Source organism: Rhinolophus sinicus, chromosome 11, assembly GCF_057876585.1.
Source record: "Rhinolophus sinicus isolate RSI-liver-muscle chromosome 11, RSI-T2T, whole genome shotgun sequence".
Lineage (NCBI taxonomy): Eukaryota > Metazoa > Chordata > Mammalia > Chiroptera > Rhinolophidae > Rhinolophus > Rhinolophus sinicus.
The window spans coordinates 2,405,113-2,427,031 of record NC_142511.1 but is presented as its reverse complement, the minus strand read 5'-3'; the positions used below and the strand labels follow the sequence as shown (position 1 = coordinate 2,427,031).

Sequence of the window (21,919 nt, the reverse complement as noted above, 5' to 3'; positions counted from 1 at the left end):
TCTGGGAAACCCACACAGAAAGCTGTTCGAACATTGGCTGTTCGTCCTTTCAATATGACTGTGGCTAGATGGGGCTTGTAGTTTTCCCTTTGCAGGCCTCCTGTGGAGTCTCATTTCAAAGGAAGGTAAATACAGGTAAGCATAGGTTTTGCTGTTTGTAGCAGATGCCACCAAAGGAATTGAAGGCACCTGGGTGTGTTAAATCGTTTTAACCCACCGGGGCTGCTTGAAGTAATTTCCCTGGAAACCTGTGCAGAGGGTTTTCAAGTTGAACTGAGACAATTGTAAATGTGTCCTTTCGTGGGATACCAGAAGGTGACTGCTAATGACGAGAGGGAACAGAGAGCCAGGTGACTTCTTGTCTTAGAAGCTCTCTGCTTCCACGGCCTGGCCTTCTGGGAGTAGCAGTTGGGGCCTGCTCTGTGGTCAGAATCACACGCATGAGGCCTGTCCTGTGTCTGTGAAATGAAAACACGGCATGATGGGAAGAGGGGCCTGTCAACAGAGCAGCCAGGGAAGGGACGCTGTGAGCTGAAGCAGAGAAACAGGCCTAAGTGTCAGATGTCGTGGTTCTTATCACCAACTGGCCCCACCTAAAGGAAGCCACTTAACTATGTCAGCCTCAGTTTTCTTATCGATAAAGTGGGGGGTTGGATTAGATTGTAGGGTCACAAGCTTTTGCTTTAGGGCCAGATAAAAATTTGGGGCTTCACTGGTCATATGGTCACTGTTACACTACTCAGCTGAGCATGAAATACACAGTCACTAGCATGAAAACAGCCAAAAACAATATGTAAATGATACGCATGGTTGTTCCAGTAAAACTTTATGTGTAAAAACAGGCAGTGGGCCAAAGTTTGCCAGCCATGGATTAGAGGACCAATAAGGTTCTTTAAAAAAAAGTCACAGTATTTCTTTTTTTAATTAACAGCTGTATTGAGGTATGATCAATTTATTGAGGTACCAAAAAAACTGTACATATTTAATATTTAATTGGATGAATTTGGACGTATGCAGGCACCCGTGAAACCACCACCAACAATCAAAGTAATAAACATATCCGGTAAGAGTCTTTCTAACAATAAAGTTGCACATTGTATCTTGGGAACGCATAAAACCCATTAGAACGTTAAATTGTTGCTGCTTTTATTTGCAACGTGATTAACTGAAGTTACACAGCAGATGGCTGTCTTGGTAGAGACTCGTTAACATAGCTCATCGAACGTCGGACTCTTAGAGGGATTGTAGGCCGTGAGTGGACTGCCCCCCCCCCCCGTGCTGGAAGCCCCTCGAAGCCCCTGACTCCTGGTTCCCTGTGGTCTACAGAGAGCTCATCACTCAGAGGCCAGACAGCCCGCTCCGTCCAAGCCCCTCCGGCTGTCAGCGTGTTGTCAGCGCAGCAGGCCCTGATGCTGCGTGACTACCCGTTCGGTCCTCCTTGCCCGAGCTCCTTGGCTCTCCCTTCTCCGTCCACCCTTCTCCCCCACAGATGAGCTGCAGCCCCCCTGCTGAGTCCAGGAGGTTTTCTCCAAGGACCATCAGCCGTGCTTCTTTCCCTCTCACCCCCTGGGCCTGTGTCCCGAGCCCCACACCCTTCCCCAGCTACCCCTGTCGGTCTGCACACCCTGGCCCAGCCTTTCGGAGCGAGCACTCCCGCCGGTTGGCCTGCTTAGCTCCCCATCCGGCTGCACCCCACCTGGCTCAACCCCTGTTCCCTTCCTGGACACCCGGCAGCTCTGCCTGGGCCCAGCCCCTGGGCCCCAATTCATCCAGGAAGAAGGTTTAGAACACATGATAACCATTTAGGTAAAGTCCATCCATCCACTCTTTTCCAGACCGGTCAGACCCCCAGTGCCCTCTACTCACCTGTGTACCCACAGTTCAGCCACTCCCGCCATGACTGACGCTGCCAATGGCCCTCTGGACGGAATCTATGCTGATGAAGTCATATCTCCGTAGAGAAATGGTGTCATTAAGACGGGTGAAACAGAGGCCCTAGAAATGGCACTTGTCGGATGGGAGTCAATGGGCACTTAAGGTGTTAGCCTGTGGGAGAGGCTGCAGCTTGTGCTGATGAGGAAGGTGGTGTTGGGGTGGGGCAAGGCACATCGGCCAAATGGACAAAGGAAAACTTGCCGTTTGGGTGGGTCTGTTGTTCCGCTGTTGTATTTATTGAGCACCAACAGCAAACTACATGCTCCACAAAATGCAAAAGTGGGCAAGAATCCTCGCCAGGGCCTGCATCTTCCCTGAACCTGGGGAGAAAGTGAAAAGAGACCACAGGCTGGCAGACGTCAAGTTCAAAGTCAGGGGCATGGTGAGCCCCCCCCCAGCCAGGACAGTTGGCAGGTGCTGCCACAGAAAGGAAGCTTTGGCAAACCTGTTCTCATCCCCACTTCACAGGTAAGCATGAGGCCCACGGGTGCTTGGTCACGGAGCAGAACCAGCCCTTGGACCAGCCAGCGCTCCGCGAGGAGTGGAGACGGGGCGTTTCAGCTGAGGAGGTGAGGTTAATGTAGGATGACTCTGCTTGGAGAGAATACAGCAGGAGATGAAATACGTAAACCTTGGCATTGGGGGAAAGACACTCTTCGTCCAAAAAGGGCCTAGAGATACAGAGCTTTTGAACTCCAGGGCTTCAGACATCATTGGGGTGGCTCGCTGTTCAACTCTGACCTTGCAGTCGGCTGATGGAAATTTACTCCCAGATGCACCTTCTTTAGAGGGAGCCCAGGCTCTTCGCTTTCTCTGGCTGGATGTCTCTTGCTCCCGGCACAGCTCTGGATAGAACCAAGCGTGGTGCTTGTGGGAGCAGTGTCTCCCTCCTGATATAGACAAGCCACAGTCCAGGGTGGCCACCTGTCACCTGGGGTCTGGGGAGCAGGGGCAGGGTCCCGTCTCTGGTTCCGGTTGGAAAGGACGAAGAACCTGGGAGCAAACAAGGGTCTGCATACATGTCTGAGCAATTCCAGTTGCCACCTGAGCAGATGCCACCAGGATGCTGTGTCCAGCAACCCCTCTGACAGCCACAGTAAGGAGGCCCCAGATACCACATGCGCCCCCACCCGCCGACTCCCTCTCCTCATCCTCCCCCCAAACATGGGACAGTCACCATATGTAAACTGCCCAATGGAGGGGGCTGAGGGCGACCTTTGGTACAAGACCAGACTGTCTCCATGGGACTCAGGTGCCCTGGGGTCAGCCTGGCTGAGACTGTCAGACGCTGTGAAGAAGTTGGACGATGCAGCCACGTTGCTGACTTTTGCAGAAAAACAAAGAGCCTAAGCTGTGCTGTTGTCTCTTAAAATAAGGACAGTGCAGGGCAGGCTCCGCGTCCCTCAGCTGACTGGGGGGGCGGGGAGGGGGGAGTAGAGGCGCCTCCCCACCCCACTCTGTTATTATGCAGGATGGCTAAGTTTTTTTCCAAGTCCTACTGGAAATCTCCTGGCTGGAAACCTTCCCAGACACCCAATTTTCTTGCTGGAAGTGCATTTCTTCTTTTCTCCTTGAAAATTAATGCAGGAGAATTTGTCTCTGTTATAAACCCATCCTGGTGCAAAGTATAGCTCATCCAGCATTCACACAGAACTTTCTAAAGGCTTGGTGTGTGAGAGCCCTGGGGGGCGGGGGCTGTATGGGGGCTCCTGGGCATGGAGTGCAAGGGCCGGGGGAGGGGCAGCCACACAGGAATCTTCAGAGACTCAGCGCAGGGGAGACATGCAGACGTAAGAGTCGGGCGCCCCATTCCTTATTAAACCCCTCTTCTCCCCTCGTGGAGCAGAACTGCTGGGGGCTTGGGCCCTACCTACCATGAGACCCCCACCCCCACCCCAAGGAAAGCAGAGCTGGCCTCTGTTCTGGGACACAGTGACTCAGCCTCAGGAATGGGTTCATTCTTTTAAGAGTGTTAAACACCCAAAGTCTGGCAGCCTGTTCTGGGCTCTGCATACAGAGAACTAAACTGGACACAAGCCCTCCCTACAAGGTCCTCCCGTTCTGGGGAGACAGGTGTGTGTGCATGGGGGTGTCATGGGAGGTGAGGTCAGCACGTGAAGCCCGTCCTTCATTCTGTGGGTGATGGGGAGCCACCGAAGGGTTTCGAGAAGAGGAGCGGTCTGGTGTGTGTTTCATTTTCCAAAGGACTCTCCGAGGAGTTCTTGGTAGGTGATGGATTGGACTCACCTTGGGGGTCCCAAGCTTCCCCGGACCACTGAACACCACATGCCCCCACCTCCGCCAGCCAGACCTGGATTTCTTCCTCCCACAGCCCCCCTGCGTGTGAGGGCTGCCTTTTCTGTCGGATTCCTGTCTAGAATGGCAGGCACTGCGTCCTGCTCTGCAGTGTACCCCCGGGTCCAGCACAGCCTGGAACACTGCTGATGTTCACTAAATAGATCCATACTTTTTGAATGAACATCAAATGAACCTATTGCAGTAGAGCAGGAGGGAGGAAATCGGGGTGTGGGGGGGCTAGCGCCACGACAGCGGGAAGAGGAAAGAGGGGGAAGTGTAGGCCCAGGTGTGCTCAGCTCCCGGAGCTTTGCTGGATGCGTGAGCAGGGGCCCGTCTCTTAAGTGAGGCCACGAGCTGTCCTCTCCCAAACTGGAGGGTGGGGGGGGGGACTCTTCAGGTTTCTCTCTGTGACTTGGGTCCAGTCTTCGTGGTGTGTGGTGACCAGTGCCCGCCCAGCCCCCAGCCATGGGCACAGAGGTGCTCACCACTCAGTGACCGCGACACGCTCGGCACAGGGAGGGAGCCTGTGATCGCTCGCCGCCTGCACTGGCCTCAGCCGCAGGGAGGAAAGATGTGAAAGTGTCCAAATGGCAGAGAGAGAAAGACAGAGAACTCAGGCCTCCCACCGCCTGACTCTTCAGAGACACCCGGCTGTGCCGAGGGAAGCTGTGAAGTCGGCACTTCAGGGCCCAGGGTGAAGGCCAGTGACAAGTCCCTGCTTTTTTCCGTTGGAGGCCACCTCTTCATCTTCTGACCCTGGGCCTCCAGCCTCCGGGAGGAAGGCCAAGTGGCTGAGAAGAGGCAGACGAGACGTTGGAGCAGGTCTCTGTCCACTCAGGACCGTGGGGATAATCTCATCCTTATTCCCATCTTAGACAAGGACACTGAGGCAGAAAGCAGCCAAATAACTTGCTCTGGGTCCCATGGTTGGCACATGATGGACCCGGGCATGACACCATGTGGCGTGCGTTCCCTTCCCTCCAAAGGAAATGCTGCCACTGGCTGACCATCGGCACTTGCACAGTTGAAGTTGTCTCTGGGGAGAGAAACGCTGTGCAGGGGTCTCCTCAGGGCTGCCAGGGCTGCCAGCCCACCTGCCGACGGGCAGTGGCTCCTGGGTAATGACAGGGACTTGGGGAGCTGGAAACCCAGACTTGTGTTTCCCCACAACGCAGAGCCACTCGGGATGAAAACTTGCTGAGAGCAGCAGAGGCTCCTGCGACGATGGGCAATTTGAGTTTCTCAGAGGCAGACAATATGTTGGTACCAGATGTCATTTTAAGCTGCAAACCTATGGTTATGTTGCTGCGATGTGCTGCTTTATTTACTCTAACCCGTAATCCAGAAGCCGTTCTGAAGGCAGTGTGGGCCGCACGCCTCCGAGAACCGAGCCGGGGCTGTGCCCAGCGGGGGAATTCCACTGCTGTCTGAGCTGGCTGCCCTCGGCATCCGTCAGTGTGTCAGATGGCACTGGTCCTCGGGCGCTGGCACCTTAGGCCCCTCTGCCTGCTTTAGTGTCACCCCCGGATACTTCCTGTCTTGCTCATCTCCAGCCCCAGAGACCCCCGGGGGAGGGCAGGTGCATCACAGGCTGTGTCTGTCACTTGGCAGTTCCCCACCCATTTCCCCCACCCCCTTCCTGGCAGGGGTGAAAAGGGGGGGGCTGAGGAGGCCTGGGGGTCCCTGTGGGCTCAGGACAGGGCAGAGCGCGGGAGTGAGCATGTTCTCAGGGTGGCACCTGAGAGCCGGTACGTGGAGGGCCGGCTGCACTGCTTCTAATGAAACACGCAGATGGCCTCCCCACCCATGCAGTCGCTACCCCCCCTCCCAGGTGCCTTGGGCCACAGAATCCAATGCCGTGAAGAGTGTCCCCAGGTGTGGGGAGCTCAGGATACAGGCCTGTGCTGCTCTGTAGCCGCCGGCCGCCTGACCGCGGCCTCTGCCTGCCCCCCACCTTCCTGTCACCCTGGTCTCACCTGTGCTCCCTGCGCACTCTTCCACCACCCGGCCCTCCCGGGCCCCCGACTACCAGGCCGCCACCACTTTGGGACAGGGACAGCAGAGGGGCCTCTGCCTTGTGGTTTTCACGTCTGAGGAAGAAAGGGAGCCGCCCAAGGAAGCCACCCTCCCCCACAGGGCCTGGGCAAGTCCTTTGGGAGCTGTGGGAAGTGCAGGGACATTCAGCCGCTCTTGTGAGGTCAGCCTGCCTCCCATGTCTGTGGGGCTCTGTAAGGATCCGCCTCCTGAGCCCTGGGGCAGGCAGTGCCAGCAGACTTGCTCCCAGAGGGCCTTGCCAGGGTGCAGATGGACAGAGGAGGGAGGGGAGGGACTGGGTGTCAGCAGCTGGGTCACCTCTGCCTTGTCACCTTGGACAAGTCGCGTCAGCTCCCTGAACTCGTGTTCTCATATATGAAACGGGTCTCGTAGCATTCACTGTGTAGAGGGTGGTCCTGGTCATTACGTGGATGAATGCACATAAAACTCTCTGCTCCTCTGCGCATACTAGTGGTGGAAACCACAGTACCCGCTACTAGCCCGTTACTGCTGTCACTCACTAGGAGCCCCGCACAGCCCCTCACTGGCACAGCGCAGCCTCTGTCGGCCCCGGCCACCCTCTGCTTCTCCCCGGCTCCCTCCAGAATGTGGGCCCATGTGGGTGCGTGCAGCCTCCACATAGGACCAAACACCGCAGGAAAATGCCGGCCCTTCCTGTCCCCACACCTATGGGACACTCCTGCACTGGCAGCCTTGAAGTAAAGAGCTGGCTGTTTGAAGCAGAGGGAAATGGGCCCTGACAGGACACGACAGCGTGAGTCCACAGCTGCTGTCAGCCCCGGTGTAGCAGGGCCCTGGGCAGTGTCACCCTGACTGGCGGTGCCCAGTGCAGCCCTGTGTTGGATCACGACACCTGTTCTGGGTCACTTTTCACAAACTGACATGCACCACTTTTTGAGAAACTGGGTTCATGTTTTAAAAGAAACTTAGGAAACAGGAAGAACTGATGGATGATAATTAACATGAGACATAAAGATTCTCGTGTTCCCAAGTGCTTCTCTGCAAGGCTCCTTAAAGACCAGAGTTTCAGGGCTTGAAGGAGTAGGTTGGGGACTCAGGGAGGCCCACGTGTCCTTCTAGCCCGGCCACTTAGTAGCAAGTTAGAAGGTCTCTGAGATCCACTGTGGTCTTCTGTGAAATGGACATTGTTGGAGGGTTAAAGTCATTTATTCCTTCATCTGTCAAAAAGGACGTTTCTGGGGGACTTGTTCCATTTCATGCAAAAGGAATGACAGGTGGCACCACATTTAAGGGACTGTGTTGGGGATGGTTGAACCTGAAATAAGAGCTGTGCTGCCTACACAAAATTCACTTGGGGAGCCCATGCCCGGGGAGCCTGAGGGTCAGGGCTGGCTTTCTGGGTGACCAAGGCTGGCTGAAAGCTGAGGCGCTGGAGTGATGGAGAACCCAGGTCTGCACCCTGGGTGACAAGACAGGCTTACGGAAGCTGGAAGCCCAGCAGGCAGGGACTAGGCAGAGGATGAGGACTGAATCTCAGGGGAACGGTCACAGCAGAGCAGGACTAACTGGGGCAGGAGGAGGGGAGGGGCTTGAGAGCACCGACCACCTGGAGGAGCCCTCTAAACAGGCCCCAGGTGGGAAGCGTGAGGAACACCAGGCAGCTTTGGCAGCACAGGCTGCACACGGGGCAGGCCAGCCTGGGCTGCCCTGCTGGGGGGAGCGGGGCTGCGTCCCCACCATCTCAGGACACTTTTCCAGGGCTTTTTATTCTTCACCTCCATGCTTGCCTCCATTGGCACAGATAATTAGCTTTTTTTTTTTTTTTTTTTAGATTTTATTGGGGAAGGGGAACAGGACTTTATTGGGGGAACAGTGTGTACTTCCGGGACTTTTCCAAGTCAAGTTGTTGTCCTTTCAATCTTAGTTGTGGAGGGTACAGCTCAGCTCTAGGTCCAGTTGTCATTGTTAGTTGCAGGGGGCGCAGCCCACCATCCCTTGCGGGAGTCAAACTGGCAACCTTGTGGTTGAGAGCCCGTGCTCCAACCAACTGAACCATCTGGCCACCTCATTAACTTAATTCTAGTTGCGGAGGGCGCAGCTCGCTGGCCCATGTGGGAATCAAACTGGCAGCCCTCTTGTCCAGAGCTCACGCTCTAACCAACTGAGCCACCCGTCCGCCCTGATAATTAGCACTGATGATAGCTCATTAGCTAATTATTTCTGGCTCGTGTTTACCAAGTCTGTTACAGGCATTTTGGACAGATCTTCTCCCAGAGAGCCAAGTTCTGGAAAGTTCTTCAGAAAAATAGACTCTGGATATATAAGGCTCCCACCGTTTTCCGCTTTTCAGGAAAATGCTGTGGGTCCAGATTCTCCAGCCATCCTTCCTCAGCGAGATTCAGGGGAGACTGGTAGAAAACATACAGGACGTGTGTGGAGGTTTGAGACTGGCCTTGTCACTTACTGTCGGACCTTGAGGAAACTCACTGAACCTTCCTGCACCTTGGTTTCTTGTCTAAAAACTGGAGAACCTAATCTCTTCTTCATAGGATACTGAGGATTAAACGAGGGCATGTATAAGAGAGCATTTTGTGAAATGTCAAGTTCTAAGCCAGTATTTAGCTATGGCTGCTTCCCATTCATCCAGTCACCGCATTGGTGGAGCATCTCCATAGCAACGGGAGGGTGCGGGACACACAGAGGATTATGCCTGAGACTGACCACCTTGCAGAACCAGACCATACAGCCATGGGGGACTTATCAAGGCCACCACCTCCCTTTCGGCCTCAGTCTCCCCTCACTGTTGGACTGTGCCAGGCACAGGGAAAGTGAGACATCACAGAACTCATTTAAAATGAGCCATATCTCCGAGGAGGCTTTTCTTTATTATAGATTTTGATTGGGGCTACATTCCCTTCAGTGTGGCGAGTCACAGCCATGAAAGCATGAACTTAGCCGTGATCTTGGGTGGCCTAACCCCATTGTCCTCGGAGAAGTGACCTCCTCCTTTGGCACATGGCACCGACTCCCTTGCGACTTTGGCTCCTCCGCTCCGTCTTCCTGTTGAGTGGGGGTCAGTTTCAATGGCCGGGCATTGATGTGCCTGTCCAGGCCTGGGCAGCGTCATGTGTGGGTGGACGAGCAGATGGTTGGGGGTCCTGGCTTGGAAAACGGAGAGTTATCCCCGCGACTGTGTACTCAGGAGCCCTGAAGAGTGGTGCGTGCGGATGGAGCTTTCTGGTTCCCAGGTTCTGTGATGACATCTTTCAAACCCCACGAGAGCACTGGGTCTGTAAGTGGGCCCTGAGAAGAAGAGCTGTAGGGCCTGGGAGTGGGGGGAAGCCTTGTATACGCAGCCTTGGCGTGGACCTTTTTGTTTTAAAAGAGCTACTTAACGCAGGAGGCTGTTACTAACTAGCAGCTTCAGGTTTGGCTTTGCGTCCCCCTCACCTGTTCAACTTGCTCATTGAGGCCGGGATGGCGAGCGCCCCCGTGTGGTCAGGGCCAGTGTGAGTCACAGGCAGCCCCAAGAGCTGCTGTTCAACCCCCAGGCAGTGTGTGTACAGAGCCCCCCCCACCTCCCGCCGAGCTCCCTGCTGCTGAGTCCAAGGGCCACTTGCGAAATTCCGGCTCCCGTGGATGGAGGGTAGGGCCACCCCACACCACAGGGAGTAGAGGTGGACACATGGGGGCACAGAGCAATTCATATGGGTCTCACCAAACTAGGGGGGCAGAGAGATTCCAAAACATCGAGGGGCGTCTAAGTGTTGCAGGGTCCCGGTGGGACGCCCCTCTCACTGCTATGGAGCTAAGTGCTTTGGACACCGGCTCTCACTCAGCCTGTAACAACACGGCCACCTGGCTTCTATTACCGCCACCTCCATTTGGCAAAGGAGGGAAAGAGAGAGAGACAGAGACAGAGACAGTGAGAGACAGCTGCGGGGGGTCATGCAGCCAGTCAACCACGGAGCCAGGATTCTACCTGAGCAGCTGCCTGCACGGCCCCAGGTTAAGTTCAGCTCTCCAGACAGGAAGGAAACCGCCATTTCTGGAGCTCCTGCCATCCTTCCGACACCGTACTAGGTACCTGGGTGTGGGGACAGAGCCCCAGAAAGCAATTTCCAGGCTCTCGGCCTCACGTGGAAAGGTGCTGGCTCAGGTAGTAAATGGCCATCAGCTGTTATTGCATGGCCATCAGCTGTAGCTAGTTGGCCGTCAGCTGTAACCAGTGAGCCATTGGCCACTAATATAACTGCCATGGCTTTGCTAGCAGAAAATGGGGGCTAGCAAGGAGATGGTGGCTGAGCCTGCAAGCGGCGGAGTGAAGGTTGCGGCTCCTGTGGCTCCTGCTTCCTGTGTCTCCAACCCAGCCTCCAGTGAGACCATAGTGGTATGACTCCCCTACCTATGGCTCCGTGGATGTTCCTTTTTGGCCTCACCATGTCCTGCGTTCTTATGTGGGGAGCGGGACCAGAGACCCCGCAGGCCGCCCTGCACGAGAAATGGCGCAGCGAGCAGGGTCTCCCGCATGACAAATGGCTCAGCGAGCAGGGTACGGTGCCAGCCAAAGCTCTCCGAAGGATGGTGGAGCAGTTTGTGCGTATGAAAGCTCAGTCTCAGGAAGACCAGGAGGAGCAGCTGCTGGAGAGCTCGACCCCCGTGGAGGGGTGGAAAGACATGGACGGTTCCCCAACCAGCACAGGCCAGAGAAAGCAAAGGTCGTTGCAGCCCTGTGGGCTGGGAAGTTCTTGCTGAGGCAGCCGGGATGCGGGACTTGTCGCAGGAGGAAAGGCTTGCTGAGTCCTCCATGGGAGATGCGGGTGAGGTCAAGCGGGTGGCTGTCCTGTCCTCACCCCCAGGACAGCCCTGGCAAATGACTGTGGACTATGGGGAATTGCCTTCCATCTCTAATTTAATGGACTACTTGACTGTTTGGGAACATACCACCATGTAGCGGAACTGGCGGATGTTTGCTTTTGTGTCTTGACCGGCCGCCGTGGAGAATTATGTGAGAAAGACTGACTGGGCCCAGAAAGACTAGTGGTACTTGCGAAACCCTGGCTGTGCCCAGGAAGTCTGGCTGTGCCCAGAGAGAGTGGCAGTGCCCTGAGAGACCTGGCTGAGTCCAGGAAGTCTAGCTGTGCCCAGAAGTACTGGTGGTGCCCTGAGAAACCCTGGCTGTGTCCGGGAAGACTGGTGGTACCCTAAGAAGCCCAGGAAGTCTGGCTGTGCCCAGAAGCACTGGTGGTGCCCTGAGAAATTCTGGCTGTGTCCAGAGAGACTGGCTGTGTCCAGGATATTGCATTCACCTCCAGGCTCCTCGCACAGGGCCCCTCGCGGAAGATGCTTGTCGCGTAGATTGTGAGGCGAGAGCCTGTAGGGGTGAAGAGCAGTTTCCAGGCTCTCGGGCTCACATAGAAAGATGTTGGCTCAGATAGTAAATGGCCATCAACTGTGATTGGATGGCCATCAGCTGTGGCTAGCTGGCCGTTAGCTGTAACCAGTGAGCCATTGGCCACTAATATAGCTGCTGTGACTACGCTAGCAGAAAATGGGGACTAGCAAGAAGATGGTGGCTGAGCCTGCAAGCGGCAGACTGAGGGTTGCGAACAGTGTGGCTCCTGTTTCCTGTGTCTCCAACCCAGCCGCCAGCGAGAATATAGTCGTACGACTCCCCTACCTATGGCTCCGTGGGTGTTCCTTGTTGGCCTCACCATGTCCTGTGTTATGTGGGGAGCGGGAGCAGAGACCCCACAGGCCGCCCCGCACGACACTGGGTCAGGTCACCTCATTTGGGCTACCTAACTGTCCTGGTGAAGGGGACCTCGGTAGCCCTGACTGACAAGTGAGAGGACTTCAGTAGCTTACCTGTACTGCTCCCGGTGCTGAGCGGCAGAGGTGGGCTTTAAACCCAGACAGGTCCTTCGAACCTTTAAACCCCCGAGCTCCTTCCCCTAAACCAGGGGTGTCCAAACTGCGGCCCGCGGGCCAACTGCGGCCCGCAATCCATTGTTAATTGGCCTGCAGCAAATTCCAAAAATATATTTAGTTAAATAAACCAGGTGAGGCAATACGTACTTCACCTCGAATGAGTGGCCCGGCTGTTTGTGTATTTACCGCATACGGCCCTTGGTAAAAAACGTTGAAAAAAGTTTGGACGCCCCTGTTCTAAACTGTTTGCCTCCCTCATGACTGTTGTGTGTTCAATTTTTAAGTCACTGTGTTTATCTGCACGCCTCCCCACTTTGTTTGTTGATTGATTAATTCTTTAGCACATCATTTTGAAGTCCCCTGTGTCCAAGGGGACACACAACTGGCTGTGACAGGGCTCCTGGTGGGTGTAATTAATGATTTTGATGTAAGGAAGAAGTGAGGGGTGGCACTCAGACCACAGAACATTCTGCGGGTGCTGGGGAGGGCACTTGCTCCTAAGTTTTTTATTCCTTTGATGCGTCTGTGGATGGGATTGTTGTCCTAATTGCCGTGATGGCTCATTATTAGTGTCTGCTGCACCGGGGAGGTAGCTTGGGTCAGTCTCCCCGTGTGAAGCCCAGGCCGTGGGTGCTTTGAGCCAGTTCTCCACCAGCTGCTGGTCGCCTCCATTGAACACCCAGGGGACTGGCTCTTGCCCCCACCCGGGTCACCTCTGCTCTGGTTTGGGGCTGGGATCGAGGGATGTGAAGGCAGGAGCAGTGCAGGTCAGAAGCCTGAGCACCAGCGAATCAGGTGTTGACCACCTTCCCCGACAGCAGGGGGTGCAGGCCGCGCAATCAGGAGGATGCTGGAACCCTGGGGAAGAGAGTGAAGGGGGACCCAGGCCCAGCGTAGGTCCGGGCAGACGTCCTGAGTCCCCAGTGGCCTGGGCGCCCAAGGAGAACCCGTTTTGTGGGGCCCTGTGTTCTGGGAGGTGCAGCTCATCCCAGGGGAATCTCCACTGCGTTTCTCATTTAACATCTTCCCTCTGTGGCCCTGAAAGTCCCACTGGCCATCAGCACAAAGGCCGAGGGCTTCGGTCATAGACGCTAGGCGCTGACGTAGCCTTGTCCGCTGAGGTTGAGTCCACCCTCTCGGTTTCATAGATGAGACTGAAGGTGAAAGGGCTCTCGCTGGAGACAGGGCTCAGGAGTCACCCAGAAGGCGTGAGAGATGGTTTCTGGCCAGGCTGGTGGTTTCTAGAACAGGTGTATTTAGACTGAGAACGCTCATCCCCTCTGCTGCCCTCTCGAACTAACCTCACCAGCCAGCCAGCTCCCTCCCATGCCCACCCCCCCACACGGGGCTGCTCACTGGCGGCAAGGCCTGTCCCCGAGGCGCCCACAGTCCAGTGGCAATATGTAAGCTCAGCACATTGAAATGTACACACAGGTTGGTCCTCTCAGGAGGTGACTCTGAGCTCCCAATTGAGGGTAAAAGGAGCTGAGTGTATAAAGAGCTGCGGGAAGAGGGTTCTAGACAAAGGGAACAGCAAGTCCAACATCCCTGAGGTGGTGGGAAGGGGGTTTGTCTTGTTCCAGGAGGAGAGGATCGGGGTTCTAGCGTGTAAGGGGCCCGGGGCGGTGGTAGAGACGCAGCTGGGACCTGGTGGGGGCCAGACAGTGCCCCGTGGTGTCGTAAGAGGCCGGCGTGGGGGTCTGTCAGACATGAGGCAGGTTCTTATTGACCTTTTAAAAAACCACATCTGTGGCTTGTGGGGGCAGGGCGAGCTTGGGTGTGCGGCCCAGAAGGTCGTTGCAGTGTCTGCAGAGGACAAATGGCTGGGAGCAGGGTGGTGGCCAGGCCATGCAGATCCAGAAGAGACAAATTCTGGTGTGTGTCCCCTCAAGAGGCCATGTGACCTGTCACCTCAGGGAGGCTGTGAGCTCCTCGAGGCCGGCACAGACCGCCATGCCCAGCACAGGGCCCATGCCTGGCCAGCTCCTTGGGGCACAGCCTCGGTCTGCACAGCCACCCTCAGGCCTGCGTGAGGACATGTTTGAGGCTCCCTGGCCTGCAGCTTTTCGTGTGGGGAGGCGCTCTGCTCCAAGAGCTTCAGAAGTGCATTCGGAGGTCCAGTCCCCCTCAGACACGACCCCGAAAACTGGCCGCTGAGCCGAGACCTCAGGGCTGTGAAATAGAAACAAGCCAGCGGGGACGGCGGTTTGAGAGGACCAGCCTCCAAGTAGTGAAGGGTAACTAATGAGAAGCTATCCCCAGCCCTAGAGACCCAGTGCAAACGGAAGAGGATGCTGATGAGAGTGGCCTTCCCCTCAACCTGGGGCCGCTCTCCCCACAGAGGGCTCTTTAAAACACTGGAAATGGTCTGTTCTGCTGTGGGAAAAAGTGCCAGACAGGAAAGGATGTGGTCGGAAAGGAAGAGGGCGGAGGGGAGCCGGGAGGCTGGGATTCACAGGCTTCCCGGAGTCCGACATCAACGGTGCAGAATGAGGAAAACCTAATTTTAAAACTTACACTGTAATCATGGTCAAACCATCTGAGAATCAGGCCTGCGCGCGGGGGCTGGGCCTGGCGTCTGCGTGGGCTGAGAGGCTGCCCAGAGGCTGTGGGCTTGTGACTCGCCTGGTGATAGGGGGCACTGGCATGGAGCGCCTCCAGCCCCCCACCTCCCAGCACAGCCCGCTTCCCGGCCCTCAGCTCTGCCCCCACCTGCCCCTTGAAAGGGGCTTTTCTCCATCCTCTCCCGTCTCTATCTCCAGCTCCTGTAGTGAGGTTTGGGGAACAGAAAGGTGCCGGGCGCTGCCTTTGCCGAGTCGGAGCAGGAGGCCCGCTGGCACATAGGCACACTAGATGGAGAAGACGTGGGGCTCCTCTAACTGAGCTTTCCACGTCCTGCGGTGACTGTAGGGCTGAGCCTGAGGACAAGAGAGAACGTGGAGCCTCGTCCCCACGGCTGAGCGCAGTGCAGTTAGCACAGCTGCTGTGGCCACCCATCGGGCCCAGGGCGCACTCACGTGGAGTGCCCCTCCCTTAGGAAGACAGACCAGAAAAGGGCCAGCTCAGCCCTCGAGGCAGGTTTGGGGCAGCTGGGTGGGAGCACTGAGGTCCCCGACCCCCAGAGTGGGGTCTAAAGCAGAGCACTGGTCCCCACAGCCCCACAGACCCCTTGTCAGGGTGGAAGGACACGGCCAGAAGATACCTGAGTGGGTTCCTTTAAGGGGCTCCTGTCACCTGAGCCCAGGGGCGCCACCATCGCGAATCTCCAGGCCTCCCCGGGAGCTCTGCGGTTCCCCTCCACGTGTGGTCCCCCGACTCCCATCCCACTCCAGCAGCAGTGCCCTGCACACCTGCCTCCTCCCTGCCTTCGAGAATGCCGCTGCCCCCCCCACCCCCTCCATGACCACAGGGCTTCAGGGGGTCTCTTCAGAGAGGCGGCTCTGCTCTGGTGGGCGCTAGACCACTGGCTGGGTCTGGGTGGAGCCTGGATCTCCACCAGGGACCACTTATTTTAATGAAATGCTTCACGTGAGCTTGTCTGAGATTTGCCTCTTCCTTCTAAGGATGGGACGCAGAAAGCATGACGGTTGCAATAATCGATGTTTTCATTATTAGCTCCATTGGTGAGTCCATTAGCTGTGAGCTCTGGGTCAGTGGCTGATTGCCTCAAATGCAAACACTGTGTTTATCACAGTGAGGAGGAGAAGGTTTGCAGGAGGAGGAGGAGAAAGATAACTCACGCTGACCTGGTGTTAGTTTCCCGTGCATTTGCTCACACACCGGCACTGCATTTGAGCCCTGTAACAGCGCCGAGATGTAAGGAGGTCGCCAGCTATTTTTCCTCCTGTTGTGCACGTGAGCAGGCTGGCAGGAGTGACCTTCCCGAGGTCAGCGAGGTGACACCCTGACCTCCTGAGTTTCCTCCATTCACCACGTGAAAGACTTGGAGGAAAGAGGGATGAGTGAGAAACAAAGCAGCTCCTCCCAGAGGTGCAGTAGAAAGGCAGGGTTCGAGGTGAGAGAGACCTGGCTTCCCGTCCTGGCGCCGCCCGTTCCCGCCCGTGGGACTTTGGTCGGTTTACTCTGAGCCGCTTTTCCTTGTGTGTGAGCGTGTGCCGGTCCCTGCCTCTGCTAGTTACTGTCATGTGCCTACACCAGGAAGGTTCCAGGGCTGTCGCTTCCTTCTCTGCCCCATCTCTGTCCCTTACGAAGACCTAAAGTTCAGTGTCATTCGCTTTGGGCCATACACCCTGCTAAGTACTTCGTTTTCTAATTTCCGTCTCACAGCAAGCCCGGCCTAAGGACTATGATCGTGCCTGTTTTATAGATGGGGGGCTGGTACAGAAGGGCAGGGGCCGGGTCTCGTCCACACGCCTAGGCAGTGGCAGCGCTCGGCTGACGAGTCTGGGAGTCTGGCTCCAGGAACCCTGCTCTCAGCGGCTGTGCTCAGCCAGCTCCCTGCTGCAGCTCACGCCCCCCTTCCTTGCCGCCTTCCTAAAGGAATTACCTGAACGCTCAGCCTTTTCTTGTGCTTGTTCAGTACTCTGAAACCCCTTGCAGTATGGCCGCCACCAGCATATCTTCACTGCTGTCTGGTCATTCATAAATCTGCTTGGCTCTCTCCTCACCCCACTCTCTTCGGTTTAGGGGACTTTTGACCCAGGTGATTCCCTGGAGTTCTCTTGACTTTGGAAACCAGCTCTCCCTGTCACTGGCTCTTCTGCTTTCCAGATTCCTCTTGGTTTTCGTGCCATCTAAACCAGCCTGCTCAGGTCTCTCTTTCATCCCAGAGATCTCACCGTCACCATCCCATGCACTGACCCTCTCCACACAGATAGGTGCCACATTCCCCTCTCTAGCCCTGACTTTCTCCTAAGTGCCAGACCCAACTTTGCAACTCCACAGAGGCAGAAGCATCTCAGTTAAATGTCATAACCTCCGCCCCTCTTTCCCTCAGGTCCTTTCAAGGACCTGGGCTTTCCCGGTGGTTTAGGAGCCATGGGAACTTGGTGGCAGAGGAGTGACATGATTTCCCGTTTCCTGGACACTCTGTTCATGTTTGATATCACACGATCACGCATGATGGACGCTTTCACTGGGGGTGCCTTTCTTTCCTTCATTCTCAGCAGTTCGCAGCCCATTTCCTCCCCGGATGCAGCTCTCACAGATGTCGTTGTCTCCGACTCACGTCCCACTTGGGGTCTGTGTCGCTTGTTTTCATGTGCAGGTATCTGATGGCATGAATAGTCACTAAGTATCATTTATAGTCACCAATTCATTCATTTCTACTTATGTGTGGCTTGTCCGCTTCTTCCTGAAGCATAAATAACTTCCAGTGTTAGGCCTGGTGCTATTCTAATAATCGATCCTAAATGAATAGTGGATGGTTGTGCTTTTTGAAGGTGAGTGAACAAGTGTAAAACTATGATAAAGTACTTTGTAGTATACCAGCTGTACCAAGTCCCAGATATATAGGCATGAAAAGAATTAAAACAAGATGGTTATTTATTCACTCAGCAAAGATTTATTGAGATCTACCATGTGCCAGTAATGTGCCAGACACTAATTCAAAAATAAGTCACAATCCCAAGCCTCAAGGAAATCATAATCTAATGGAGAAGACAGACAGAGAAAAATAATTATAACCTGGGACCTGTAAAGATCTGGCTCTATCCATGGGAGCACAGAAAGGAAGGCTTCCTGGAGGAAGTGACACATGCAATGATTCTCAAAGGATGAGTAGTTAGGTACAGTGAGATTTTTAGGAGGGAGAGAGCAGGGCGGGTAGAGGACAGAGCATGAGCAAATGGGCACAGGTGAGAAGCAGTGTGGTGTGGGAACAAGCAGGCCCAACCGTGAGGGCCATATATGTCCTTTATGTCCACTGAAGAACTTGGATTTTATCCTGTGGGTGCTGCCAGTGGGGTCCATGTAGAGGATCCTTTGAAGGGTGTCAGGCATAGAAAGGACACAATCAGATCTGCCTGTCTGAACAGTGCATCCTAAAAGATGAGTTTGAGAGGGATCGGGGTCGGAGGCAGAGAGACCAGTGATGGACCATGCAGTGGACCAGGTCAGAGATGCCGAGGGCGTGGATGAAGGAGGGCAGTGAGAGTTGGATGGAGAAAAGGAGACAGACTCAAGCATCACTTACCAGGCACAATTCACAGGATGTGGTGACAGTAGCTATGACAGTCTAGGACAGGGCACAAGAAGAGCCAAAGAGGACCCTCACTTGTGGCCTAGCAGATGGTGAGCACTGGGCCACTGCTGCCGCAGACACAGGGGAAAGGGCCACATTTTTGGTGGAGATGATGAGGTTAGTTTGGGCCATGTGGCATCTGAGGTGCCTCTTCTCCTGTGTAAAGGGAAATAAAAATTCACTTGTGGGATATTTTGAGCATTAACTGAGAAAACATAGCCACAGTGGTTGGAATAGAGCACGTCCTCAATAAGTATCAGCTATGATGGTGGTGGTGGTGGTGATGGTGGTGGGTGTAATGTGATGATGATGACGATGATGATGACAATGGTAACGGTGATGGTGGGATGATGATGGTGGTGGTGGCTGAGTCCATGGAAGGGGAGAGAGACATGGGCTAAGAGTAGGGCACATGTCCTCCTCCCTCCTGTGCAAGGTCAGGGGCAGCCAGGAAGAGTAGCAAAGTGCCCCAGATGGCAAGTTTGCTAAACTAAGCAATTAGACCTTCCACGCTGGACTGACATCAACGGGAGAACAGCAGCCGAAAGACCGTGTGCGCCAGCCTGCAGCACAGCTTCCACACTGAGGTGATTTCCAAAAAGTGACCACTATCTCCTGTGTGATCAGTTTCTATGTCAATGTTTTCTAAGTGCTGATTGGCCAGTGACTGGAATTTAAATTCTATGATTTCCTGGGAATTAGTGTAACCTTAACCTTGCCCCTTTCTGCCCCCCGTGCCACCATAGTTCCTTCCAAGTACATCACATTTTAAACACCACCTCTTTCCAACAAAGAAACCTTACACACACTCATACTTCCCGAGAAGTGGTTCTAGCAGTGGAATGCCTCTAAGTGGTTGATCATAATTCCACCATCCCAAAGCGTCGATGCCTCTTTGTGGGTGTCACAAATGCCACTTGGAGCTTTCTGCTTTAGGTTAGTTGGACCAGCTATGGTTTTATTTACCTTGTTTTGGTATCGCTCTTTTATTTTTGTAGGTTTTTGAAACTTGTTCCTATTTAATCCTCCAAACAGCACAACATAGAACTTTCTGAGGTGAATTCTCCTCTGAACGTCCCATTTTGCCGACCTCGGCTGTGGTAGTAACGTGGCGGGCCCCTCTCCAGCTTCTGAGAAATTCATTTAAGCCTTTTCTTGTGCATCTCTTCTGCTTTGCTAGGTCAAGCTGGGAACTGCCCGACCTGAGGGAAGGGAGAGTAAAAGCCATCAGTGACTCAGACGGGGTGAGCTACCCTTGGTACGGGAACACCACAGAAACGGTGACCCTGGCTGGCCCCACCAACAAGATCTCCAGGTTCTCCGTCAGCATGAATGACAACTTCTACCCGAGTGTGACGTGGGCCGTGCCAGTGAGTGACAGCAACGTGCCACTGCTCACCAGGATCAAGAGGGACCAAAGTTTTACTACCTGGCTGGTGGCCATGAACACGACCACGAAGGAGAAGATCATTCTGCAGACCATCAAGTGGAGGATGAGGGTGGACATTCAGGTGGACCCCCTTCAGCTCTTGGGGCAACGGGCCCGGCTGGTGGGCAGGACTCAGCAAGAGCAGCCCCGGATCCTGAGCCGGATGGAGCCCATCCCCCCCAATGCACTAGTGAAACCCAATGCCAACGACGCACAGGTCCTCATGTGGAGGCCCAAGCGGGGGCCACCTCTGGTTGTGATCCCCCCTAAGTAGCAGCAGACTGGCCGGATGGTGTGGGAGCACATGCCGCGGAGACACGCAGTGAGGCCGCCAGGGGTGGCGGGAGCCAAACTGAGTTTCTGAGCCAAAGCAGACCTCTTGGTTCACCAGCCTTTGCAGCCACTGGTGACGAGGAGGGCTGCTGCTTGGGTGGTAGAACCATAATCCTTAGGAAAAGTCCCTTCCTTTTAGGAATAAAGAAATCAGTGATTTGACAGACTTGCTGTGATGACCATGCAAGTAGCCATATTTGGGAGCTGACCAGGATGATTCTTCTATCCGAACTATTGACCATTTCTCTCCTGTGAGATGCAGGGGATGGAAACGAAATTAAACTGTGCCTGTGGCAAATGCTGCTTCTCAACCAATTAGACGTGGGCGTGGAAACATCCACACCAGGTGTTTGTAAGAGACTCTCTGATCATAAGGTGCTGGGGAAAAGGGTGGAATGAAAGTACGGTGGTGGAGAGAACGGGGAGAGAAAGGAATAAGTATTATTACAAACTGATTATTGTGCATTTATTAGTTGATCATCAGATCACCAACATACTCACTGAAATGCAAGGGACACTTAAAAAACTGGAGGTATATTGAGATTGGCCCTATCCTGTGGGAGAGGTTCCTGGGAGCTGTCCAAGGTTCTGATGTGAACTATTAATAACTGATGGCGACTTGCAGTGGTTCCATCTACCTACCTCTTTCCAAAAAGTGATTATTCAGAGTCTACTTAATCACAGTATTTGGATAGATCATTTCTGTATTCTGTAGCAGCTATGCTATTTGGGGCCTTCACCATGTCTTTAGTGAAACCTGAATTGTGATTTTGTTTACAGCTGCTTATTCTGTTCCCATTACTAGCCCTAAATTTACAAAGATAATTATTTATGAGCCATGAATCCATGTAGGGTTTCAAGAACATTTCAGCAAATAAGAATAGTATTTTCATTTTTTTGTCTGGTGTTTTTTTTGTTTGTTTTTGGTTGTTGTTTTTTTTGGTGTTTTTTTTTTAACTTTCTGAATGATTTATCATGTAGAAAGCATGCATGCATGCCAGGGCATGTATAGCGCAATTCCTAGCGGGGTTATCGGCAGTACCACATATGCCCTGGTAGCCTTGAGGCACACACAGCACATACACTGTGTCCCCACATATGTTTACTGTAGCTCAATTTCACAGAAGCTCAACTTTAGCTTCTTGAGCCTTTGTGAGAAAGTGCTTCCTAAAGCTTAACTCCAGAGCTCTTTAATGAAAATCTGAGCTACTCTTGTTAAACAAGCCTGTACAGCTCAGAGCCAGCCAATAAAGATGAGAGACCATATTTCCTTTAGTCAAGCCAATATCAAACTTTTTAAACAGTTTCCGGTCTTTACAATAATAATTTTTCCAGCTTTTCTAGCTTACATCACCCCCAAAAAAGAGCTTTTCCCTTTATTCTCAATCATGCAACTTGTGAATATATATACAGAGGGTGCCAAAAAAATGTATTAAGAAAGGAAAAAAACTATTAAAATTGTAATACTCAATATATACCGATAACAAAAGATGAATACAAGTCATGTTTGACTTCTGCAATTACAAGAGGTGCTCAAAGTGGTTAAATCAGCGTCCAGACACTTCTGATTACAGCGAAGTCCTGCTTGAGCAACGCTGACCAAAGTGTCCACTTGTGTACATTTTTTTTGGCACCCACGATGTGTATGTGTGTGTGTATTTCCTTGTTCAAACCTCCCCATGCAAAATAATTCTGAACCTCTCACTATGTCATCGTGGGTGTGATGGATGGATACTGCCAGCCTAATTTCAGAGGTGAGAGAGTTGAGGTCAGAG

General features: G+C 53.9%; 1 protein-coding gene and 1 long non-coding RNA gene across 4 annotated transcripts in view; one reads left to right on the top strand and one right to left on the bottom strand.

Annotated features, from left to right (window-relative positions):
- FAM78B (family with sequence similarity 78 member B) overlaps window positions 1-21,036 on the top strand; it is a 40,844-nt gene extending 19,808 nt beyond the window's left edge. Inside the window, exon 2 of the mRNA XM_019747328.3 lies at window positions 19,563-21,036. Coding sequence (XP_019602887.2) covers window positions 19,563-20,085 — 523 coding nt within the window. The 3' untranslated portion in view covers window positions 20,086-21,036. The remainder of the gene's footprint in view (window positions 1-19,562) is intronic.
- The window catches only part of LOC141569380 (uncharacterized), a 51,771-nt gene continuing 47,533 nt past the window's right edge, over window positions 17,682-21,919 (bottom strand). For 2 of the 3 annotated variants that reach the window (XR_012492959.2, XR_012492961.2), the window contains 2 exons: window positions 19,349-19,584; window positions 17,682-18,538 (listed from right to left, as the gene is read on the bottom strand). This is a non-coding gene — a long non-coding RNA (uncharacterized LOC141569380). The remainder of the gene's footprint in view (window positions 18,539-19,348; window positions 19,585-21,919) is intronic. The other variant, XR_012492962.2, reaches the window with a different exon arrangement.